The following is an 18524-nucleotide window of genomic DNA, read 5'->3' on the forward strand; positions in this document are numbered from 1 at the left end:
TTTGGAAAGCTTGAGCCATTTGACTCTAACTGAGAGGATTGAATTCAATATATTGAATGTCTGCGATATTTCTTGAAGTGGAGATGCCGGCGTTGGACTGGGGTAAACACAGTAAGAGTTTTAACAACACCAGGTTAAAGTCCAACAAATAAACCTGTTGGACTTTAACCTGGTGTTGTTAAAACTCTTACTATATTTCTTGAAATGGTGGTGGGAGGAGAAGCAGAGGGTAATTCTGACAACAGCCTGCAGTGCCAAAACCTATAAATCAATAAGGGGCTTGATTTCTCTGGACACTTGGACATTAAAACCTTCAAAGAACTCATGGAAATAGTAAAAGGGCATTATCACTCAAAGCCCCCAGTGACTATCCCGAGATACAAGTTTAACCTCGAAGGCAATTCGGCAGAGGTGGAACGGTGGCACAGTGGTTAACACTGCTGTCTCACAGCGCCAGGGAACCGGGTTCGATGCCTTGGGTGACTGTCTTTGTGGAGTTTACACATTCTCCCCGTGTCTGCGTGAGTTGCTTCCGGGTGATCTGGTTTCCTCCAACAGTCTAAAGATCTGTAGATTAGGTTGATTGGCCATGCTAAATCGCCCCATAGTGTCCCAAGATGTGTAGATTAGAGGGATTAGCAGGGTAAGTATGTGGAGTTTCAAGAATAGGGTCTAGGTAAGAAGGTTTGTCGGAGAGCCAAATGGCCTCCTTCTGCACTGTAGGGATTGTATAAGTCCCCTGGAGAGGCAATTGCTGCTTTTGCGAGAAAATTGAGGCAAACCGATAAACGTTGTGTATTTGGGTATGCCCTAATAAAAATGCTGAGAGATCAGCTATTGTGTGGAGTGAATAATACCTTCATACAGAAGAAACTGTTGGCAGAAGCAGAAATAACCCTAAAGAAGGCATTAGAAATTGTCCTTGCTATGGAAAGTTCAGAAAAAGGCATGATGGAACTTCAAAGGGTGCAAGCTGGTGAGGTCCACCTAGTTTGGAAGGAAACTTGTGTTTAGATTTCTCTTTAAATGTTACTGGTTCCTAACTGGCTCCAGCCAAAGCAGGCTCCAGCCTGTAAGGATTTGATGATGGAGAGATTTAGTGCTGAGTGACCTTGATGACCACTGGCAGTTCTGTGATCACTTCTGATGAAGCCTCTCTGCTAAAGTCACTGTTCAAGCCTGAAGCCCAGAGATTTATGCTGGTGTGCTGCATTTGCAACTGTCTTTAGCCAGGAGTGACAGGTGGATGGATGATCCATCACAGATATGGGCCGGATTCTCCCAAAAAAATTCTAAGTGCCGAATTTGTGTAAATACTGCAGTAACTCCCTTTGTTTTTTTCAGCGGGGTTTTCAGAATGAATCTCCCACACTTTGTGCAATGCTGTTAGGGAGGGAATTCCAGAATCTTGACCCAGTGATAGTGAAGGAATGTCAATACATTTCAAAGTCAGGATGGTAAAGGACAGAAAACTGAAGATAGGAAGGGCAAGAGATTGTGGATTGGTTATGGCCCATTGCTGCTGTTTTAGTTTTGCCAGAACCAGCAGACCATTTAAAGAGATAGGAGATGGGCATCCCTAAGAATTTTGTGCCATCAGGACTACACAGGGCAGTGCAGTCAATGTTGTCTACATGGACTTTAGCAAGGCCTTTGACAGGGTACCACATGGTAGATTGTTGCATAAAGTTAAATCTGATGGATCCAGGATGAGGTAGCTAAATGGATACAAATGTTGGCTTGATGACAGAAGAGAGTGGGAGGTTGTAGAGGGTTGTTTTTCAAACTGGAGGTCTGTGACCAGCAGTGTGCCAAGGGATCAGTGCCGGGTTCACTGTCATTTGTCATTTTATATTAATAATTTGGATGAGAATTTAGGAGGCATAGTTAGTAAGTTTGCAGATGACACCAGGATTGGAGGCATAGTGGACAGTGAAGAAGGTTATCTAGGATTGCAATGGGGTCTTGATCAATTGGCCCAGTGAGCTGATGAATGACAGATGGAGTTTAATTTAGATAAATGCAAGGTGATGCATTTTGGTAGATCGAACCAAGGCAAGACTGGGGTCGTTGAGCGGGAGGCCGGTAATAGGGCAGTAGTGGGATCAAGGCCGGTGAACTCCGGGGATTGGAGGGGGTGGGGAGGGGTCGGGGCCAATGATCGGGAGACTGACAATGTCGGAGGGATGGGGGTGATGGCATGTCAACCAATCTCCCAGTATACTGGGAGATTGGCGCATGCGCAATGGCCCCCTGTGCACTCTGCTGCCAGCCTCTCCAGCGGGTTTGGGCCCCAACCCTCCCCGCCCACCACCCCCCCCCTTCCCCCCAACTGGTGTGAATCGCCTGACAGAGTGTCGTAAATTCATTTAACTACGCTTGGGAAAACCTCCCATCTTCCTGCCCATTGGGCACTTAGAATGTTTTTGAGAAAATTGCGCCCCTTGTCTAGTGGTTTTCTTTCCACTGAAGTCATGGGGATTCCTTTTTTTTAAAGAAATTATCGGTCTCGACGAGGATCGTAACAAGGGCACAACAAGTTAAATTATTCTGGAGTCTCTTACAGAGCAGTACTGCAGGATTGTGCCAAATGTACCCTTGCACCCAAAACAAAACTTCAAAAAGTTTGCTATAGTAAAATTCTTGCTTGAGCCTAAGTTTCCTCCAAACTCCATTCCTTAGCCTCAAGTTCCCTGGTCACTGACCATACTTTAAAAAAATTCTTATCCTTTATTTTCAATCCTTCCATGGCTTTGTTCCTCAATTTTTCTGTAACCACACCATAAACCTAATGGATTTTGGTATTTCTTCAAATTGGGTTTCTTATGCATTCCTTCTCTTCTTTCTTTCTACCATAGACGCCCAGTCCTATGTTTTGTAAGTCCTTTCCTAAATCACTTTGATTTTTCACTTCTCCCTGCTTTTTGAAGATGATCTTTGATACTCTTACTTCTTTGACAAGTCTTTTGCTCAAATGTCCTAATATCTCCTTCGGCTTGTATTTTTTTGTTGTTTAATTATGCTCTTCTAAAGCATCTTAGCAGTTCGGAGGCTTAAATGGGGAATACAATCTTGGGAGTGTTCCTCCATTGGGCACAGTGCATCACCCAAAGGAGGGATCCTCTTCCTGCCCAACAGCAGCCTGTGCAGCGCAAGCCCATTTTGCCTCTGCTTTCACCTGGTGCATGCAATACAGTGGTGAAGGTGCTTAAGTACCATTAATTGGCTGCTTAAGGGCTGCAGTTGGCCCAAGGGTAGGTGGGCTGCTGGATGTCTTCTCCACCCACCATGATATGGGACAGAGATTGGGGGTGGGTGGGAAGGTGGCAGGCAGCCCAATCATTTTATTTAATGAGCTAGCCGCCTTCAAATATACTGGCAGGGTGCTGTGAAATCCAGTCCATAGTTCTGAGTCATCAAGACTGGTGCAGGGATTGTTGCAGGATAAAAGCATCAAGACAGATTTCTAGGCAGGTGATTGGCATCACACAGTTGCTAGATGTTTATTGAATAGAAATATTTTCTATTACAGAATGTAGCGGTTCTCACATCGGAATTTCAATACCAAGTGTTCCATCAACTGTCCCTCGAATCAGTAGGAACACTGGTATTGTTCATCAGGCTCCACTTACATTTGTGGGAGTGAGCAGATGCCAATAACAATTTGTGATCTTTCTAGCATTCTTTTGAGTGGGTGCATGGTAGTAAATTACACATGCCTCATTTTATTTGATGCCTTAACACTGCTTAAAAATGGGTGGTTTTTTTACAAAGGGATATCTACGCCATTTTCTCTCCATAATAGAGGGACTGTCTCAGTCTGCACAAACCGACTCAAGAACAGCTTCTTCCCAGCTGCTATCAGACTTTTGATTGGACCTACCTCGTATTAAGTTGATCTTCTCTACATCCTAGCCATGACTGTAACACTACATTCTGCACTTTCTCCTCTCCATGTATGGTATGCACGCAAGAAACAATACTTTTCACTGTATACTAATACATGTGGCAATAATAAATCAAATTAAATCAAATCAAGTGATGTGATCTGTGACATATATTTGATGAAAGCTGCACCAATTTGTCTAAACTTGTGATTATTTTGAACTGCTGTGAACCACAAGACATAATAAGTGTGAATGGCTGCTGTCCAGAAGTAAAAACAAGAGACAAGCAAAGATTACGCTCTGAAATTGTTCAACTCAAATTTCATACTGGTAATAATTGCAAAGCATAACAACGAGATGGATTTCAAAGAGTGACAGGTTAGCATAGCAGGTTAGAATGCCTAAGCACCATGGAATAATAGAATGTGGGTTTACAATTTTCCAGGTTTCCAACATCAGTTGTACCAAGCAGATGAAACATATTTTTTGGCTTGACAGTGAAAATAAATCAGAAAGAAGTCATTTGTGGCTCATTCATACACAAACCTACATGACCAACTCAATATTGATTCTGGCAGAAGCCTGGGAGCAAACATCTTTTCACATTCTCAGCTAGGAATGGTTCATGATACAAGAGGAAAACAAATCAATATTGATGATTTAATATAGCAGTACAATAATTAATTTAATAATGATTAATTCTCCAATGGTTAAAAGAGATGAAGGTTTCATGATATAAAGTACTTACCATGTTAAATATGGCCATAACTAATATAACTGTGGTGGTTGTCATTGTGAGTGTAAGACGTGGCAAAGGTCTGTTTGCAATTATCTCAGATGATTTTAAAATCCACAACAAGAATGCTGAAGCCTCCTTGCTACATTGCTGGATGCAAAAGAAACAGTACAATTAAAATTCTTGAAAAGAAAATTGCACTTCATGCTCACAACCCACGTTAACAATTTTTGTCAGCTTACATACTTCTGGATTGGATCTTATGAATTTTTTGCAGCCAACGTGGAAAATTAGAAAATAATTTTTTGGTTAAATAAGCAATTAGTGTATATTTTAAAAGTCCCAACTTCTATTCAAGTAATAGCAGGAAGAATCTCTAACTTCACTAGATACCAATTAAGTATTTGAAAGTACTATTCATGTATAAAAACATTTGGTCACTTTAAAACTGTGGCACAAATTTATTTTAGATTGCACTTATTATAACAAATATTTTTCAAGAAGGAAACATTTTATGGCTAATTTACTTCCTGGAAAAGTGAAGAAAACAGCAAATTCTATTTTTTACATCTGTGTAGGATTGTCAGATCCTGCTGTTTCAGTTTGAACTGTAACCTCTACATGCTGCACACTCATGCCCACACAACGCTGACAGATACGCAAACCATGATATGTGCCCAAATATGCAAAGGCAAGAGCATCATTTATTCATACAGCAATTTATGAAGAGCACATTTTCTTGCTGTCACTCTATTCATAAGAATATTCACCATGCTGAAACCTAACATTATAGAATAATAGAATAGGAACGGCAAGATAAGGGGGCCATTTGACCCAAAGGGTCTGCACCAGCTCTTTAAAGAGCAATCCAATTGTCTCAGTCCCCTGCTCTTTCTGCATATCCCTCCTTAAAATATTTATCCAATTTCCTTTTGAATCCAACATCCTACCAGGCAGTGCAATGCAAATCTTAACCATCAGTTGTATAAAAATTGGTTTTCCTCATTTCAACTCTTGTTCTTTTGCCAACCACTTTAAATTTGTGCCCTCTCATTTTGGATGCTTAAGTCCCCGGTCAGTTTCCCCTAATTTACTTTATCTAAATCATTTGCTCCCCTTCGCTTTCTCTGCTCCATGGAGAACAACCCCGGTAGTCCATCCACAAAACTATAATCCTCATCCCAAGAACCATTGTAAATCTTTTCTGTATCCCTCCAGGGCTTTCACATTTTTCCATATGTGTGGTGCTCAGAATTAGGCACAATGTCCAGAATTTTAACGGCACGCCCACCTTGAAATCGGGGCAGGCGAGGCTAGCAGAATGGAATTTTCCGTTGGCCTTGGGCGGGATTTTACGAGCCTTGCCCAAGTAAAATCCCTGCCAATGGGTGGGACTTTTAGCAAGACATGAGGATCCAACCGTGGAAATGGCCAGAAAATTCCAGCCAACAGCTGGGGATGAACTTGAGCTTTATATAAGTTTACCATAACTTCCTGGCTTTTTTCACTCCATGCCTCTATTTATAAAGCCCATGACCCCATATGCTTTAACTGCTTTGTTACCTTGTCAAGTCAATGCACAAAATACCCCAAGTTTCTTTCTTCTTGTACCCTCTTTAAAATTGCACTATTTAGTATGTATTGTCACTCCTCATTCTTCCTACCAGAATTAACCACCTCACACTTTTGTGCTGAATGTGACTTGCCACATTTCTATCCTTTCCACAAACCTGTCTATGTTCTCTTGAAGTCTATTACTATCTTCTTCGCTGTTTACTTTAGTTCCACATTTCACAATTGTGTCCTGTACCTCTAAGTTCAAGTCAATAGTCCAAAAACAATAATTCACCATAACACTATTTTCTAACCCTTACTCAATTTTGTCTCCATACTGCTATAGCCACTTCTATCCCAGGGCTGTAATTTTTCTGATAAGCCTATTGTGTGATACTACATCAAAAACCTTTGAAATTCCATCAACACAGCATTTAACTACATTTGCCTCATCAATCCTCTCTGTTACGTCACCCAAAGCTCAATAAAGTTAGAAAACATGACTTGTCCTTAACAAATTTGTATTGCTCTCCCTTTTTCAGCCATGCTTGCTCAAGCTCCTCCCAGATTTTTGTTTCCATAGGCTTCCCACCACTGATGTTAAAATTACTGCTCTGTATTTGTCAAGTTTACCCTTCAACCCTATCTTGAGAAAAAGTGTAGCATTTACATTCCTCCGGTTCTTTGGCATCACCCTTGTATCTATCATTTCATTTATTTGTTCTTGTGATATGAGCATCACTAGCAAAGCCAGCATTTATTGCCCATCCCGAATTTCCCTTAAGAAGTTGGTGGGGAGCCAACATCTTGAACTGCTGCGGTCCATGTCATGTAGGTGCAACCAATGCGCTATTCTAGGTTTTTGACTAAGTGACAGTGAAGGAACGGTGATATTGTTTCAAGTCAGGATGGTGAGTGGCTTGGAGGTGAACATGCAAGCAGTGGTGTTCCCATGCATCTGCTGCGCTTGTCCTTCTAGCTGATATGGGTGTAAGTTTGGAAGGTGCTGTTGAAGGAGTCTTGGTGATTTGCTGCAGTACATTCCATAGATGCCACACACTGCTGCCAGTGTGGGGGAATTAAATGTTCAAGATGGTGGATGGGGTGCTAATCATGCGAGCTGCTTTGTTCTGAATGGTGTCAAACCTCTTGAGTGTTGTTGGAGTTGCACTCATCCAAGCAAGCATACAGTATTCCATCACCCTCTTGAATTGTGCCTTATAATAGTTGGACAAGCTTTTGGGAGCCACTAGGTGAGTTAACTGCCTCAATATTCACAATCTCTGCTCTGCTCTTGGGTACATATGTTTTATATGCTGATCTGGTTAAGATTCTGGTCAAGAGTAACCCCCCAGGATGTTGATAGTATGGCATTATCGATCGTGATGTCATTGAATGACAAGGGGAAGTGATTTGATTCTCTCTTGTTAGAGATGGTCATTGTCTGGCACTTCTGTAGAACAAATGTTACTTCCCATTTACCTGCCCAAGTCTAAATGTTGTCCAGGTCTTGCTGCATGTGGGCACGGCTACTTCAGTATCTGAGGCAGTGCAAATAGTACTGAACACTTCAACCATCAGCGAAGATCCCCATTTCTGACCTTATGCCGGAGGAAAGTCATTGATGAAGCCACTGAATATGTTTGGATTGAGGACACTACTCTGAGGAGTTCTTGCAGCGATATCTTTGGGGCCAAGATAATTGGCTTCTGACAGCCTCAGCCATCCTCCCTTGTGCTGGGAGGTTTGTAGTTTTGAATGTCCATGCTACACAGTGTTAAAATAGATTAATGTATGTGTCTCCTGTGGCTTTTCCCTCTTAGTACTATATAGTGATAAAAATCCATTGAACTTTTAAATTCTAAATTCTATCATTTTGATTGAGCTGGTAGGGAATTGTACTCTCCCTTTGTATTGGTTGGGCTCAACTGTGATGTTGGTTATGGTAAAAAAAACCTGCTGGCACACATTATGTAGCCTAAGATATAAAAAGTGCCCAATTAAGAACCATGGTTCAGTTTGGCTCAAAGACTGGTGCGGGAGAAGTGAATTTCGGTTCATGGGGCACGGGCATCAGTACAGTGGAAAGTGGGGGCTGTACTGTTGGGATGGCCTACATCTGAATTTTGCTGGGACCAATGTTCTTGCAAACTGCAAAACTAGGAAAGTAGAGAGGGCTTTAAACTGAATGTGGGTGGGTGGTTCTAGAGATGGGATAGGTAGGCTTACAAAGCAAAGGGATATGGCAGCATTGCAAAGCAGCTATTTAGGTAATGATACCCAGAATGTGACAGGAATGGACAGAGTATACAAACATAAAAAAGCAGTAAATAGGGTCAATGGGGGAAATAATGGTAACAAGGCAAAATTAATGGTTCTTTACTTGCACACATTATTCGGCATAAAATAAATGAATTACTGGCACAAATTAAGGTTAATTGGTATGATTGTATAGCCTTACAGAGATGTAGTTACAATGAGATCAAACCTGGAAACTAAATATTCAGGGGTAACGTTTTGTAAGAATAGGCAGGAAGGAATTGGTGGTGGGGAAGCTTTGTTGGTACAAGACGGAATAAGTACAATGGCAAGGCAGATCAGTAGATGTAGAATCCATATTGGCGGAAGTAAGAAATAAAGTTTTTTAAAATGTTTATTTATCAGTGTCACAAGTAGGCTTACATTAACACTGAAATGAAGTTACTGTGAAAATCCCCCAGTCGCCACACTCCAGCGCCTGTTCAGGTACACTGAGGGAGAATTTAGCATGGCCAATGCACATAACTAGCACGTCTTTCAGACTGTGGGAGGAAACTGGAGCAGCCGGAGGAAACCCACATAGATATGGGATGAACGTGCAGACTCCGCACAGACAGTGACCCAAGCCGGGAATTGAACCCGGGTCCCTGGTGCTGTGAGGCAACAGTGCTAACCACTATGCCACCATGATGCCCGCAAGAAGGGGAAAAGATAATGGTGGGAGTAGTCTATAAATCACTTCACAGTAGCTATTCTGAAGGACAGAGAATGAATCAGGAGATAATGAAGGCATGTAAAAAAGGCAGTACATTAATCATGGGTGACTTCATTCTTCATGTGTATTGGGAAAATCAAATTGGCAGAGGAATAATTCATTGAGTGGAATTTTACAAGAGAAATTCTAAGTGTCCAGCTAACGTGACAAGGGAAGAGTTGCAGATCAGTTTTTGGGTGAGTTTTTACTCCCAATCTTGTGCACATAGTGCATGAACAGATGGGCTCGACTGTTTCTAGCTACTAGAGGAAGTGGGCGGGGCTTAATTCACCAGCCAGCAGCAGAGGGAGCTTTTGTGCATGTGCAGACCTCTGTGTCTGCACATGTGCAGTTCCAACAGCAGAGGCCTGACAGAGAGAGAGAGAGAGAGAGCAGTCAGGCCTCTGCTGCTGCAGCTAGCCTGAAATCTCCCCCCCCCGGCAATTGCGGGGGCCCGTGGCCGATCACAAGCCCCACACTGCTCGAAAATGCTGCCCCCCCCCCCCTCTCCCACCCACGGATCTTAGCTGCAGAGCGACAGTGGTCCCCCCTTCCTCCCCCACCGATCAGAGGCAGAGTGTAAATGTAAATTGGCAGAGTGGCAGCGGGCCCCCCTCCCTCCCCTTCCAATCATAGGCAGAGCAGCAGCAGGCCTCCCTCCCTCCCCCACTGATCATAGGTAGAGCAGCATCCATTTCTTGGAAGAAAAACAGCCTGCACATTCAGCAGGTAATAGGGAAGGCAAATGGAATGTTGTCCTTCATTTCAAAGGGAATGAAGTATATAAAGAGGGAAGTCTTGCTAAAATGATACAAGGCACTAGTTAGACCACACCTGGAATACTGTGAACAGTTTTGGCCCCCGTGTTTAAGGAAAGATATACTGGCATTGAAGGCAGTCCAGAGAAGGTCCACTAGGTTGATCATGGATATGGAGGGATTTTCTTGTGAGGAGAGGTTGAGGAGGGTGGTCTTGTACTCATTGGAGTTTAGAAGAATGAGAGGCGATCTTACTGAAATGTATAGGATTCTCAGGGGCCTTGACAGGGTAGATGCTGAGAGGCTGTTTCCTCTTGTGGGAGGGTTTAGCATCAGAGGGCATAAGCTCAAAATATGGGATTGCCCAATTAAGACAGATGAGAAAGAAGTTATTTTCTCAGAGTAGTAAATCTGTGGAATTATTTACTGTAGAGAGCTGTAGAGGCTGGGTTGCTGATTGCTGCCCTGATACCCCCCTCCCCCGGATGATCGATGCCCCGAATCTGTCCTGGGATCATTAATATTATTTTAAATTAGATTTAAATATTTAAATCAGCCCGAATATTCCAACAATCCAGTGTGAACGCGGTTTCTCGCCTCTCTCACGATCTTATCGCCATGTTGATCAGCCAGTGTGACGAGCCAGTAAGATCACCCCCATCATCATTACTTTTAGCTTTGGTTTCTTGAATCAACGTTGCATTATATTTTAATAAATTTAACCTATTTTTCTGTTTTTGGTAATTTCTTCCTCATAGTCATACACAAATGCATGAGATATGTTCTATCTAATCAATTACATCAAACACATACCATGTCTTTTAACTTATTATTTTACACAAATAAAATTATTTTTCTCCATCCTAAATAAAAGAACACTCACCAGGAGTTGTCCTGCAAAACAGGTGAAAAGAATGAAGACAAGTGTAAGGAAAGCAGTTCCAAAAGAAATCCCAAGAATAGAAGTTCTACAACAAATCAAAATATTTAATTTAAAATAAATGTATTTTTGGTCACTTACACAAATAATATTAACAGTTTCAGAATTAACCAATGTGTGCCTCAACTTTTGTCCGCCGTCAGAACAGCATCAAACATCTCTCAAGATATCCCATTGTGTGCCAGAGACCTTTTGAATTATGTTTTGAACTGCAAACAATTTTGTTATACAGGTGAATGTGTAATGACATTGCACACTACAAAGCTCCACAAATAGCAAAAGCAATGAAATGAATACAATTCATTGATTTTTGGTGATGTTGATCGAATACAATGCTGGCCAAAAAACCTTTGGTACTGACATAGGATCTTTAATGTCGACCTGAACCATTGCACTAGATAGATAAAACCTTATAATGTCCCATCTTTGAAAGACACAACTTCAACTGCATAGCATCCAGTGTGCTGAAGGTTATGCAGTCAAGAACTGTAATGGAGTTAACAATCTGCTGATTGGGGGTGAGAGTAATTCTAAACAAGTCAGTTAACGCTTAAAGAATTCCTATGGATGGGTAATGGGATAGTCTAGCTTGCTGAATCCTTAAATTGCAATACATTAGAACAGACATTGTGGCAAAACAGACACTGAGGCAAATGGTACAGCCTTCCTCCAAAAAGGGAAAGCTTGATGGACAAGCCATCCCAAGTTGCTCCCAACACACTTTACATGTTCTAGCACCCAATTCAAGTGTGCATGGGTGGATGCTGACATGGTTGGAAGTTTCTCTCTGAATTGTTGTTGATGTCTACCATGGCCAAACATGGCATGGACAAGGTAAAACAGAAGTGTACACCCCTGTTTAAGAACAAAGTAGCTCATATTGACTCTTATTAACATTCATTACAAATGAGTCGCTTAATGAAACCAAATGTAGAGCAAGCAAAATACCCCATTTGTCATATGAGCCTTATATTAATAGCTTATCAAATTTCACAAGTAACCTTTCAGAATTAGGTGCACATTGTCACGCAAAACAAGAAAGCATCAAATGTGGTACTACTTCAACTGAATATATCATCACTGAACATAAAACAAATAAAAAGCAAAGACATAAGAAATTAAATACACATGATAATCAAGCAATAGCTATCTCGAAAGCTTTATTAAATACTCATCATTTACGTACTAAAATATGAAGGGCTTAATAAAACTTCATCTAGTAGTTACCACGCCTCCTTCAATGTTTTTATATTTCAACCTTATTCCATTCACATTATTATTGCTCCATCAGCCTTTATCACAGGTATGTTTCATGCAGACAGCTTCAGTATAATTATTTAGTTCACCTGCCAGGTTTGGAATCAAGCCTCATGACAGAAATTTTTTTTTGTGACAGTTGTCAAGTCTGCCAGGAGTTTCCCTAGAATCTCAACAGGCTAGCCTGTTTCCTGGATTGATGTGGGTTGGGAGTCCAAGCTGTCTTTGTTTTTCTTAATGATACGGTTGAAAATAGCAAAGCCAAATCAATGTACAGAATGGTCTTGTAAATGATGGTATAAAACGACCACTGGTTAAGAATTAAATCCTCCAGCCTCCCAGCTGCTCAGTCATAATTTTAAAATGAATTTTACATATGAAAATGATATGGAGTGTTTGATGCATGATCAATCCTTATTACTAAACTTATTGGGAGAATAGAATTGGCTGCAGCGAAGAAATCAAGTAGAAGTCTGCATTTCCTGTTTTTTAAAGGTACCGGCATCATTAAAGAGAAAGCACAGTTAATGCTTCATGAGAAATCCAGAATGATTTAATACTTTTAAACACGTAATGGGGAAATTGTTTTATCTGGACACCTCCTGATAAAGAATGATCTGAAGTTAATTGGGGATAACTTAATCCCCCACAATCATCATAAGAGAATTGAAGGTTAAATTGGCCAGTATAAGTAAAATCTGACACCAGCCTGCCTTGGTCCAATTTAAACAGAGCAGGCCTGGAACAATGCATTTGAGTGCAGTCTTTAGGTGCTGCCAATGTAGAAGCCTGGCAGACTGCAACGCTGCAGGAGTGTGAATGACCACTGGGATGTGAACTGAAAAGATCAGTCATAGACATTTAGCATTGATTTATCCTTTAATGGCACAGGACTCAGGCTTATTTCCACTGGGCACCTTTTCAGGGTTGGAGATGAAAATGAAGCAGGAAGGCCAGGAACGCCACTCCTGTCTTAATAATATGGCAGTTCTTAGTCTGTGCCTATTATAAGCAAAGGCACCACTTTTCAGGGAAAGTCCTGAAGTCTTGGAGAAATGTAAATGGGCTGAGAATTAGCATCTCTTCAGGCAAAGCCCAGGGAAATTATGCCTCATACCTCAAGAGCATTATTACATTCACAGAAATGAATTGGAATATATACTTACTTTGGCAAGACTAGAATCTGAACGATGAAGATGCAGAAAAATATGAGGCAAGCACAGGTGACATAGTACTTGAAGGCAGGAAGTGTAGTTGCTCGATACTACAGGATTTAATACACAAACTATTAGTTAATCAATGAGCTAATGTGAAAAGCTCCTCCACATTACTATAAACTGCTTTTTTAATGTACAGACAGTAAGATAGTGGCCCCAAAATGCATGAGGAGGCCCTCCTTGCAAGATCATTCTGGAGTAAATAGAGTCCCTATAAAACAATTTTAAATGTTTCCAAGCAGTAATACATTAACAAAGTACTGTGGATTCTGGACATCTGAAAGAAAAACAGAAAGTGTTGGCAATACTCATCAGGTCAGGCAGCATCTGTGGAGAGAACAATAATGATTCAAGTTTCTGACCTTTCATCAGAACTTGTAAAGTGTGTAAAGGATAGGGCCAACTCATATTTTGAAAATTTTCAGCTGATCAGAGACTTCAAAACCTGATTGAAATTTTCAAGAGATGATCAGTATGGCTAGGGGAATATCTATGGATGTTATCTTCCAGAAGGCATTGGATAAAGCCCTTCAAAAGATATTGTTAGATAAAGTTGAAGTTGATGAATTAAAGACAGATTATTCACCTGATAACGAAGTTGGTTGAGCAGATGGAGACAGAGGTTATGGATAACAGACAGGTACTCTAATTGGCACGGTGTGATTATTGGTGTCCTGAAAGAATCTACATTGAGACCTCAATTATTCACCATATTTATTGATGAATTAGATGATGAAATAGAAAGCAATAAATAGAAATTTGCTGATGACATAAAGATAAGTACCATTGTAGGCAGTGTATATGGAAGCATAAAATTACAAAATATTGATACATTAAATGAATGGATATAACAATAGCAAATAGATTTCAAAGTAGGGAAATGTAAGGTCATCTTCGGATTAGAAAATGATTGAACAAGATATTTTCTAATTTTTTTTTGTTCATTCATGGGATGTTGGTGTCGCTGGCTAGACCAGCATTTGTTGCTCATCCCAGGATTTTGACCCAGTGACAGTGAAAGAACGGTGATATATTTCCAAGTCAAGAAGCTGAATGGCTTGGAGGGGAACTTCCCGGTGGCAGTGCTTCCAATGAAAGCTAGAAACAGAGAAGGTCCAAAGGGACCTGGGGTGGGGGTCCAGGTACAGTGAGCACTAAAATGTCAGTAATAGGTACAGAAAGTCAAATGGAGTCCTGACCATTATACTTAGAGGATAGAATACTAGGTGATAGGTCTCAGGCTTCACCTATATAAAGCCCCGGGTTAAACCACACCTGGAGTAATGTGTGAAATTTGGGGTACCAAATCTTAGGAAAGGTATAATAGTCTTGCAGGAAGTGCAGCATGGCTCTACTAGAATGATGCCTGGTCACCAAGCATTGAAGTATGAGGAGGAATTACACAGCCCTGGGTTGCATTTCCCAGAATTTAAAAGATTAAGGGTTGATTTGATTAAATTTACCAATAAATGAGTTTCTCCAATTTCTATGTACTATGTCCCAAGGGTCACCTGACATTCAGCCCCAGTGCTCCTCCACAGATACAGGGTGGTCCTTATTTTTTCCACATCTTGCAGAAATGCTTCCTGTGCAGTGGTCCGAAAACCTTGGTGCAAACTGTCTGGCATGTTCAGTCAATGGCTCAGGATCAATTCACAAAGTACTACCACCACTTCTTGCAACCACAATGCACCTACCTTTAAATTGCACACACCGTCCTAATTATCAGGTGCCCCAGCTGATGCGTTCAGATAACAAACAGCATAGGTAGTGCTTACTGTACACAGTAATCAGTTGAAACAGCAGGCATTATGAATTTAACATGCTGCCTTCAACGCAATGAACATGTGGCAGTTAGTTGTGTAACATCAATCTACACACCCCATATGTTGGGGGTATCCATTTTAACCTTCAATATCTTTCACTTTTCAATCAATATTGGAATAAAATGGGACACTTACCTCTTTCTCCAATTCTTGATTATGAAAGAAAAGGGAAATTCTTTTAATATCATCAGATTTTAGCCATTGCCTGTAAAACAAATACATTTTCGATAAACTGTCCCATAAATTCTCAAACAAATACAACTCTCTTTTAATTAAAGTGCAGATATTGTGATCTGGAATTGATTCTAGATAAATGCATAATCTGTTCTGAACAAAGACACTAATGTAGTAAACTTGGAGGGGGCTAATCCCAGACCACTAACATTATCTGGTGAAAGAACCTCTTACTTTTAACAAATCTTTCTAACTAGGCCATTGCTAAGTGCCGGAAGCACTGACAGAAACATCCAATTCAAGTGAATTTTACAAATTTAATGATGAAAACTAGCGTCCACAGACACAGCTTCTGTTTTCAAAAAAGATGCTCTTAATACCAGTTGACTCACCTGTGCAGGAGGAATCTGTTAAAAGCCAGTGTTCCACAAACTGGATAAAAAGATAAAACAGGTTGGATTCGAAATGAGGGCTGGGGATGGGACACCATCACCCACATGCCAGAGTTCTGATGCCTTGGGTCTTGATGCTATTGTCTCTAACTTGCCATCACCTTTGTCCTGGTTCTTTTATGTACCTTCATAGTTCTCCACCAAATGCTGCTGTTTGTCAATTGTGCTGCTGCTTCTATCCACCTACCCAAGATGCTAACTGATGTTGCTCCATCTATCACAAGTGGATCACTCCCTGACTGCATTTTTCAGAAAAAAATGGGAGACACTCTTGTACAGGTGGCATTTCTTGAGTGTCAGAAAACAGGAAAGTAGAAGGGGAAAGTTGCGATGAAGGAAGTGGGATAATGTGGGGTGTGCAAAGCAAGAGGTCCATGTCACAGCATTTGCTGCTTGCTCATAATGCCATCAGTGCTGTGAGTTAAGAAGAGAAAAAGGCAGGAACATACCATCACCCTCAATGTTCTCAGCGATGTCAGATGACACAGGTTCCATTATATGATACCATGGGCAATCCCTTCCTTAGGACTCAGGAGGTGCGCGTTTTGGAGTTGCAAGCATCCTTGTTCGCTGCTGCGGTGGCCTTTGAGGGTGTCCTGATCCCCCATGTGATGAAAACATCTCTCCTCCTGTACACCTCAGTACTAATACTTCCATCATCCTGCTGTTTCATTTTCCAAGTTTTAAGTTCCATCAGTTTTTCTCAGTGTAGCTTCCCTTTAAGAGGGACAGACTGTCTTTAAGAAGATTAGGGCAGGTGCAATAAATGCTCTCAGTACAACATTGCTTGGCTTTCTGCTGAGAGCAGAGGTAGCTATCAGTGGTGCAGAGGAAGCAAGTAGCAAGAAATCCATTTATTCACATATCATGACAATGAAGTAGGAGTAGCACATTTACAAAACCCCTGTGTCAAAAAAGCAGGGAAGACAGATTTTTAGCCCATGCAGTGTGAAATTGGGTTTGGTAGCACATGTTGTTTGGTTGACAAAGTTTCCCATATGACTTCAAAAGCGTCTAAAAGGGCTAATAATCATGCCAATTTAAAAATCACATAAGCTGCAAGACGCTAAACTCAGTGACAGGGAAAATTATGAGGAAACCATAGGCCTTGGTTCAAAGCAGACCCAGATAAGAGTCAAGGATCATAAATCACCCAGTTACAAGGGAGGCCCCAGTCACACAACATACACACAAGGCCTCCATTAAACTATTCTTGGGGGGGCCTGGGTAAGATGCTCTTTGAGAGAGTTGGTGCAGACCCAATGGGCCAAATGACTTTGTTTTGCACTGTAGGGATTCTATGGCTCATAAAATAGTTGCTTCCAGTTGGAGCGGAGGAAGTTGAGGTGAGGTTTGAAAGAGGTGTCTAAGAATATAACAGGGTTAGATAAGGTAGACAAAGATACGCTGTTCCCATTAGCTGTTGGTACAAGGACAAGGGGACATAGATTTAAGGTTTTGGGCAACAATTCAGGGGGAATGAAGCAGTATATCTTTTTTTACCCAACAACATCAATGATTTGAAACTCACTCCCTAAGAGGGTTGTGGAAATGGAGATGCTGAAAATTTTCAAAAGGAAATTGGTTGCGTTCTTGAGAGAAATAAAAGCACATGGCTATGGGAATACAGTCGATCAATGGGACTGACTAGATTTCTCTACTGAAAGCTGGAGTGGAATTGATGGGCAATATGGCCTCCTCCCGGGCCGTAATGATTCTTTGACATGAGTGTAGTGGTAGATTTTCCTCTTGGAAGCAAGCATGATGGGGAGGATCAGCAGAGGTCACTCAGAGCAGAACAAGCTGGTAGAGGAGGAAGGGGGGTGGAAAAATGCTGTCTACAGAAGACCGTATCTGTCCGGGGTTTTTAGGAAGCAATCCTCCCACTTAAACTTCAGTGATGATCAATGTTTGAGCTACCTGTGCTTCATGGAAGCAATCCTCACTGAAATCTTTCGTCGGATACCACAACACTAACCTCAGAGCAGGGCAAAGACTGCTGATTGTAATTACGAAGGCAGCTATGAAATTTTACACACCTGGTTTCTTACAGGCTGGAGATATTAAAGACATTTTGTACTTTGCAGTGCACTGTTGCATAAGGGAGCACCCATAGGCTTTCTGTTCAAAGAGAGATAACTCCATTTCATTGCCTTTTGCCAGAGAGAAGCAAGCAAAGTAAGAGGGTCATTTAGACCCAAAATGTTAGCTCTGTTTCTCTCCACAGATGTTGCCAGACCTGTTGTGTTTATCTGGAATTTCTGATTAATTTCAGATTTCCAGCATCCATAATATTTTGCTTCTATTTAGGTGAGCAACAGAGTTTCAAGAATTCCAGGCTTTCCAATTGAACAGGCACTGTACTTTTGCTTTATGGACACCATATGCCAGCTTTTCCATGTACTGGAACCAAGAGAGATTTCACTACCTCAACGTGCAGCTGGTGGTGATTACATCATGCAGATCAATGCTCAATATTCCTAGCAACAGTCAATATGTGTTCATTCTGCAGCAGTCTGCTGTGCCAGCTCTATTTTAGCCACCATGGAAAACCAAAGGTTGGCTACTGTGCAACACAGTCTATCTGCTCATGACACAGCTGATGACTGGTGTACAATCCACACACATGTGCACAACATGCATACAATGAGAGCCACGCTGACACTAGAAACATGATACAACAGATTACTGGCATGCTGAAGCAATGATT

At 41.3% G+C, this 18524-nt stretch overlaps 1 protein-coding gene across 1 annotated transcript in view; it reads right to left on the minus strand.

Annotated features, from left to right (window-relative positions):
- Positions 1-18524, minus strand: part of adcy2b (adenylate cyclase 2b (brain)) — a 422964-nt gene that overhangs the window by 61803 nt on the left and 342637 nt on the right. Inside the window, exons 13-16 of the mRNA XM_078228489.1 lie at positions 15324-15393; positions 13312-13409; positions 10832-10916; positions 4636-4773 (exon numbers count right to left, since the gene is read on the minus strand). Coding sequence (XP_078084615.1) covers positions 4636-4773; positions 10832-10916; positions 13312-13409; positions 15324-15393 — 391 coding nt within the window. The remainder of the gene's footprint in view (positions 1-4635; positions 4774-10831; positions 10917-13311; positions 13410-15323; positions 15394-18524) is intronic.

Source organism: Mustelus asterias, chromosome 2 (genome assembly GCF_964213995.1).
Source record: "Mustelus asterias chromosome 2, sMusAst1.hap1.1, whole genome shotgun sequence".
NCBI lineage: Eukaryota > Metazoa > Chordata > Chondrichthyes > Carcharhiniformes > Triakidae > Mustelus > Mustelus asterias.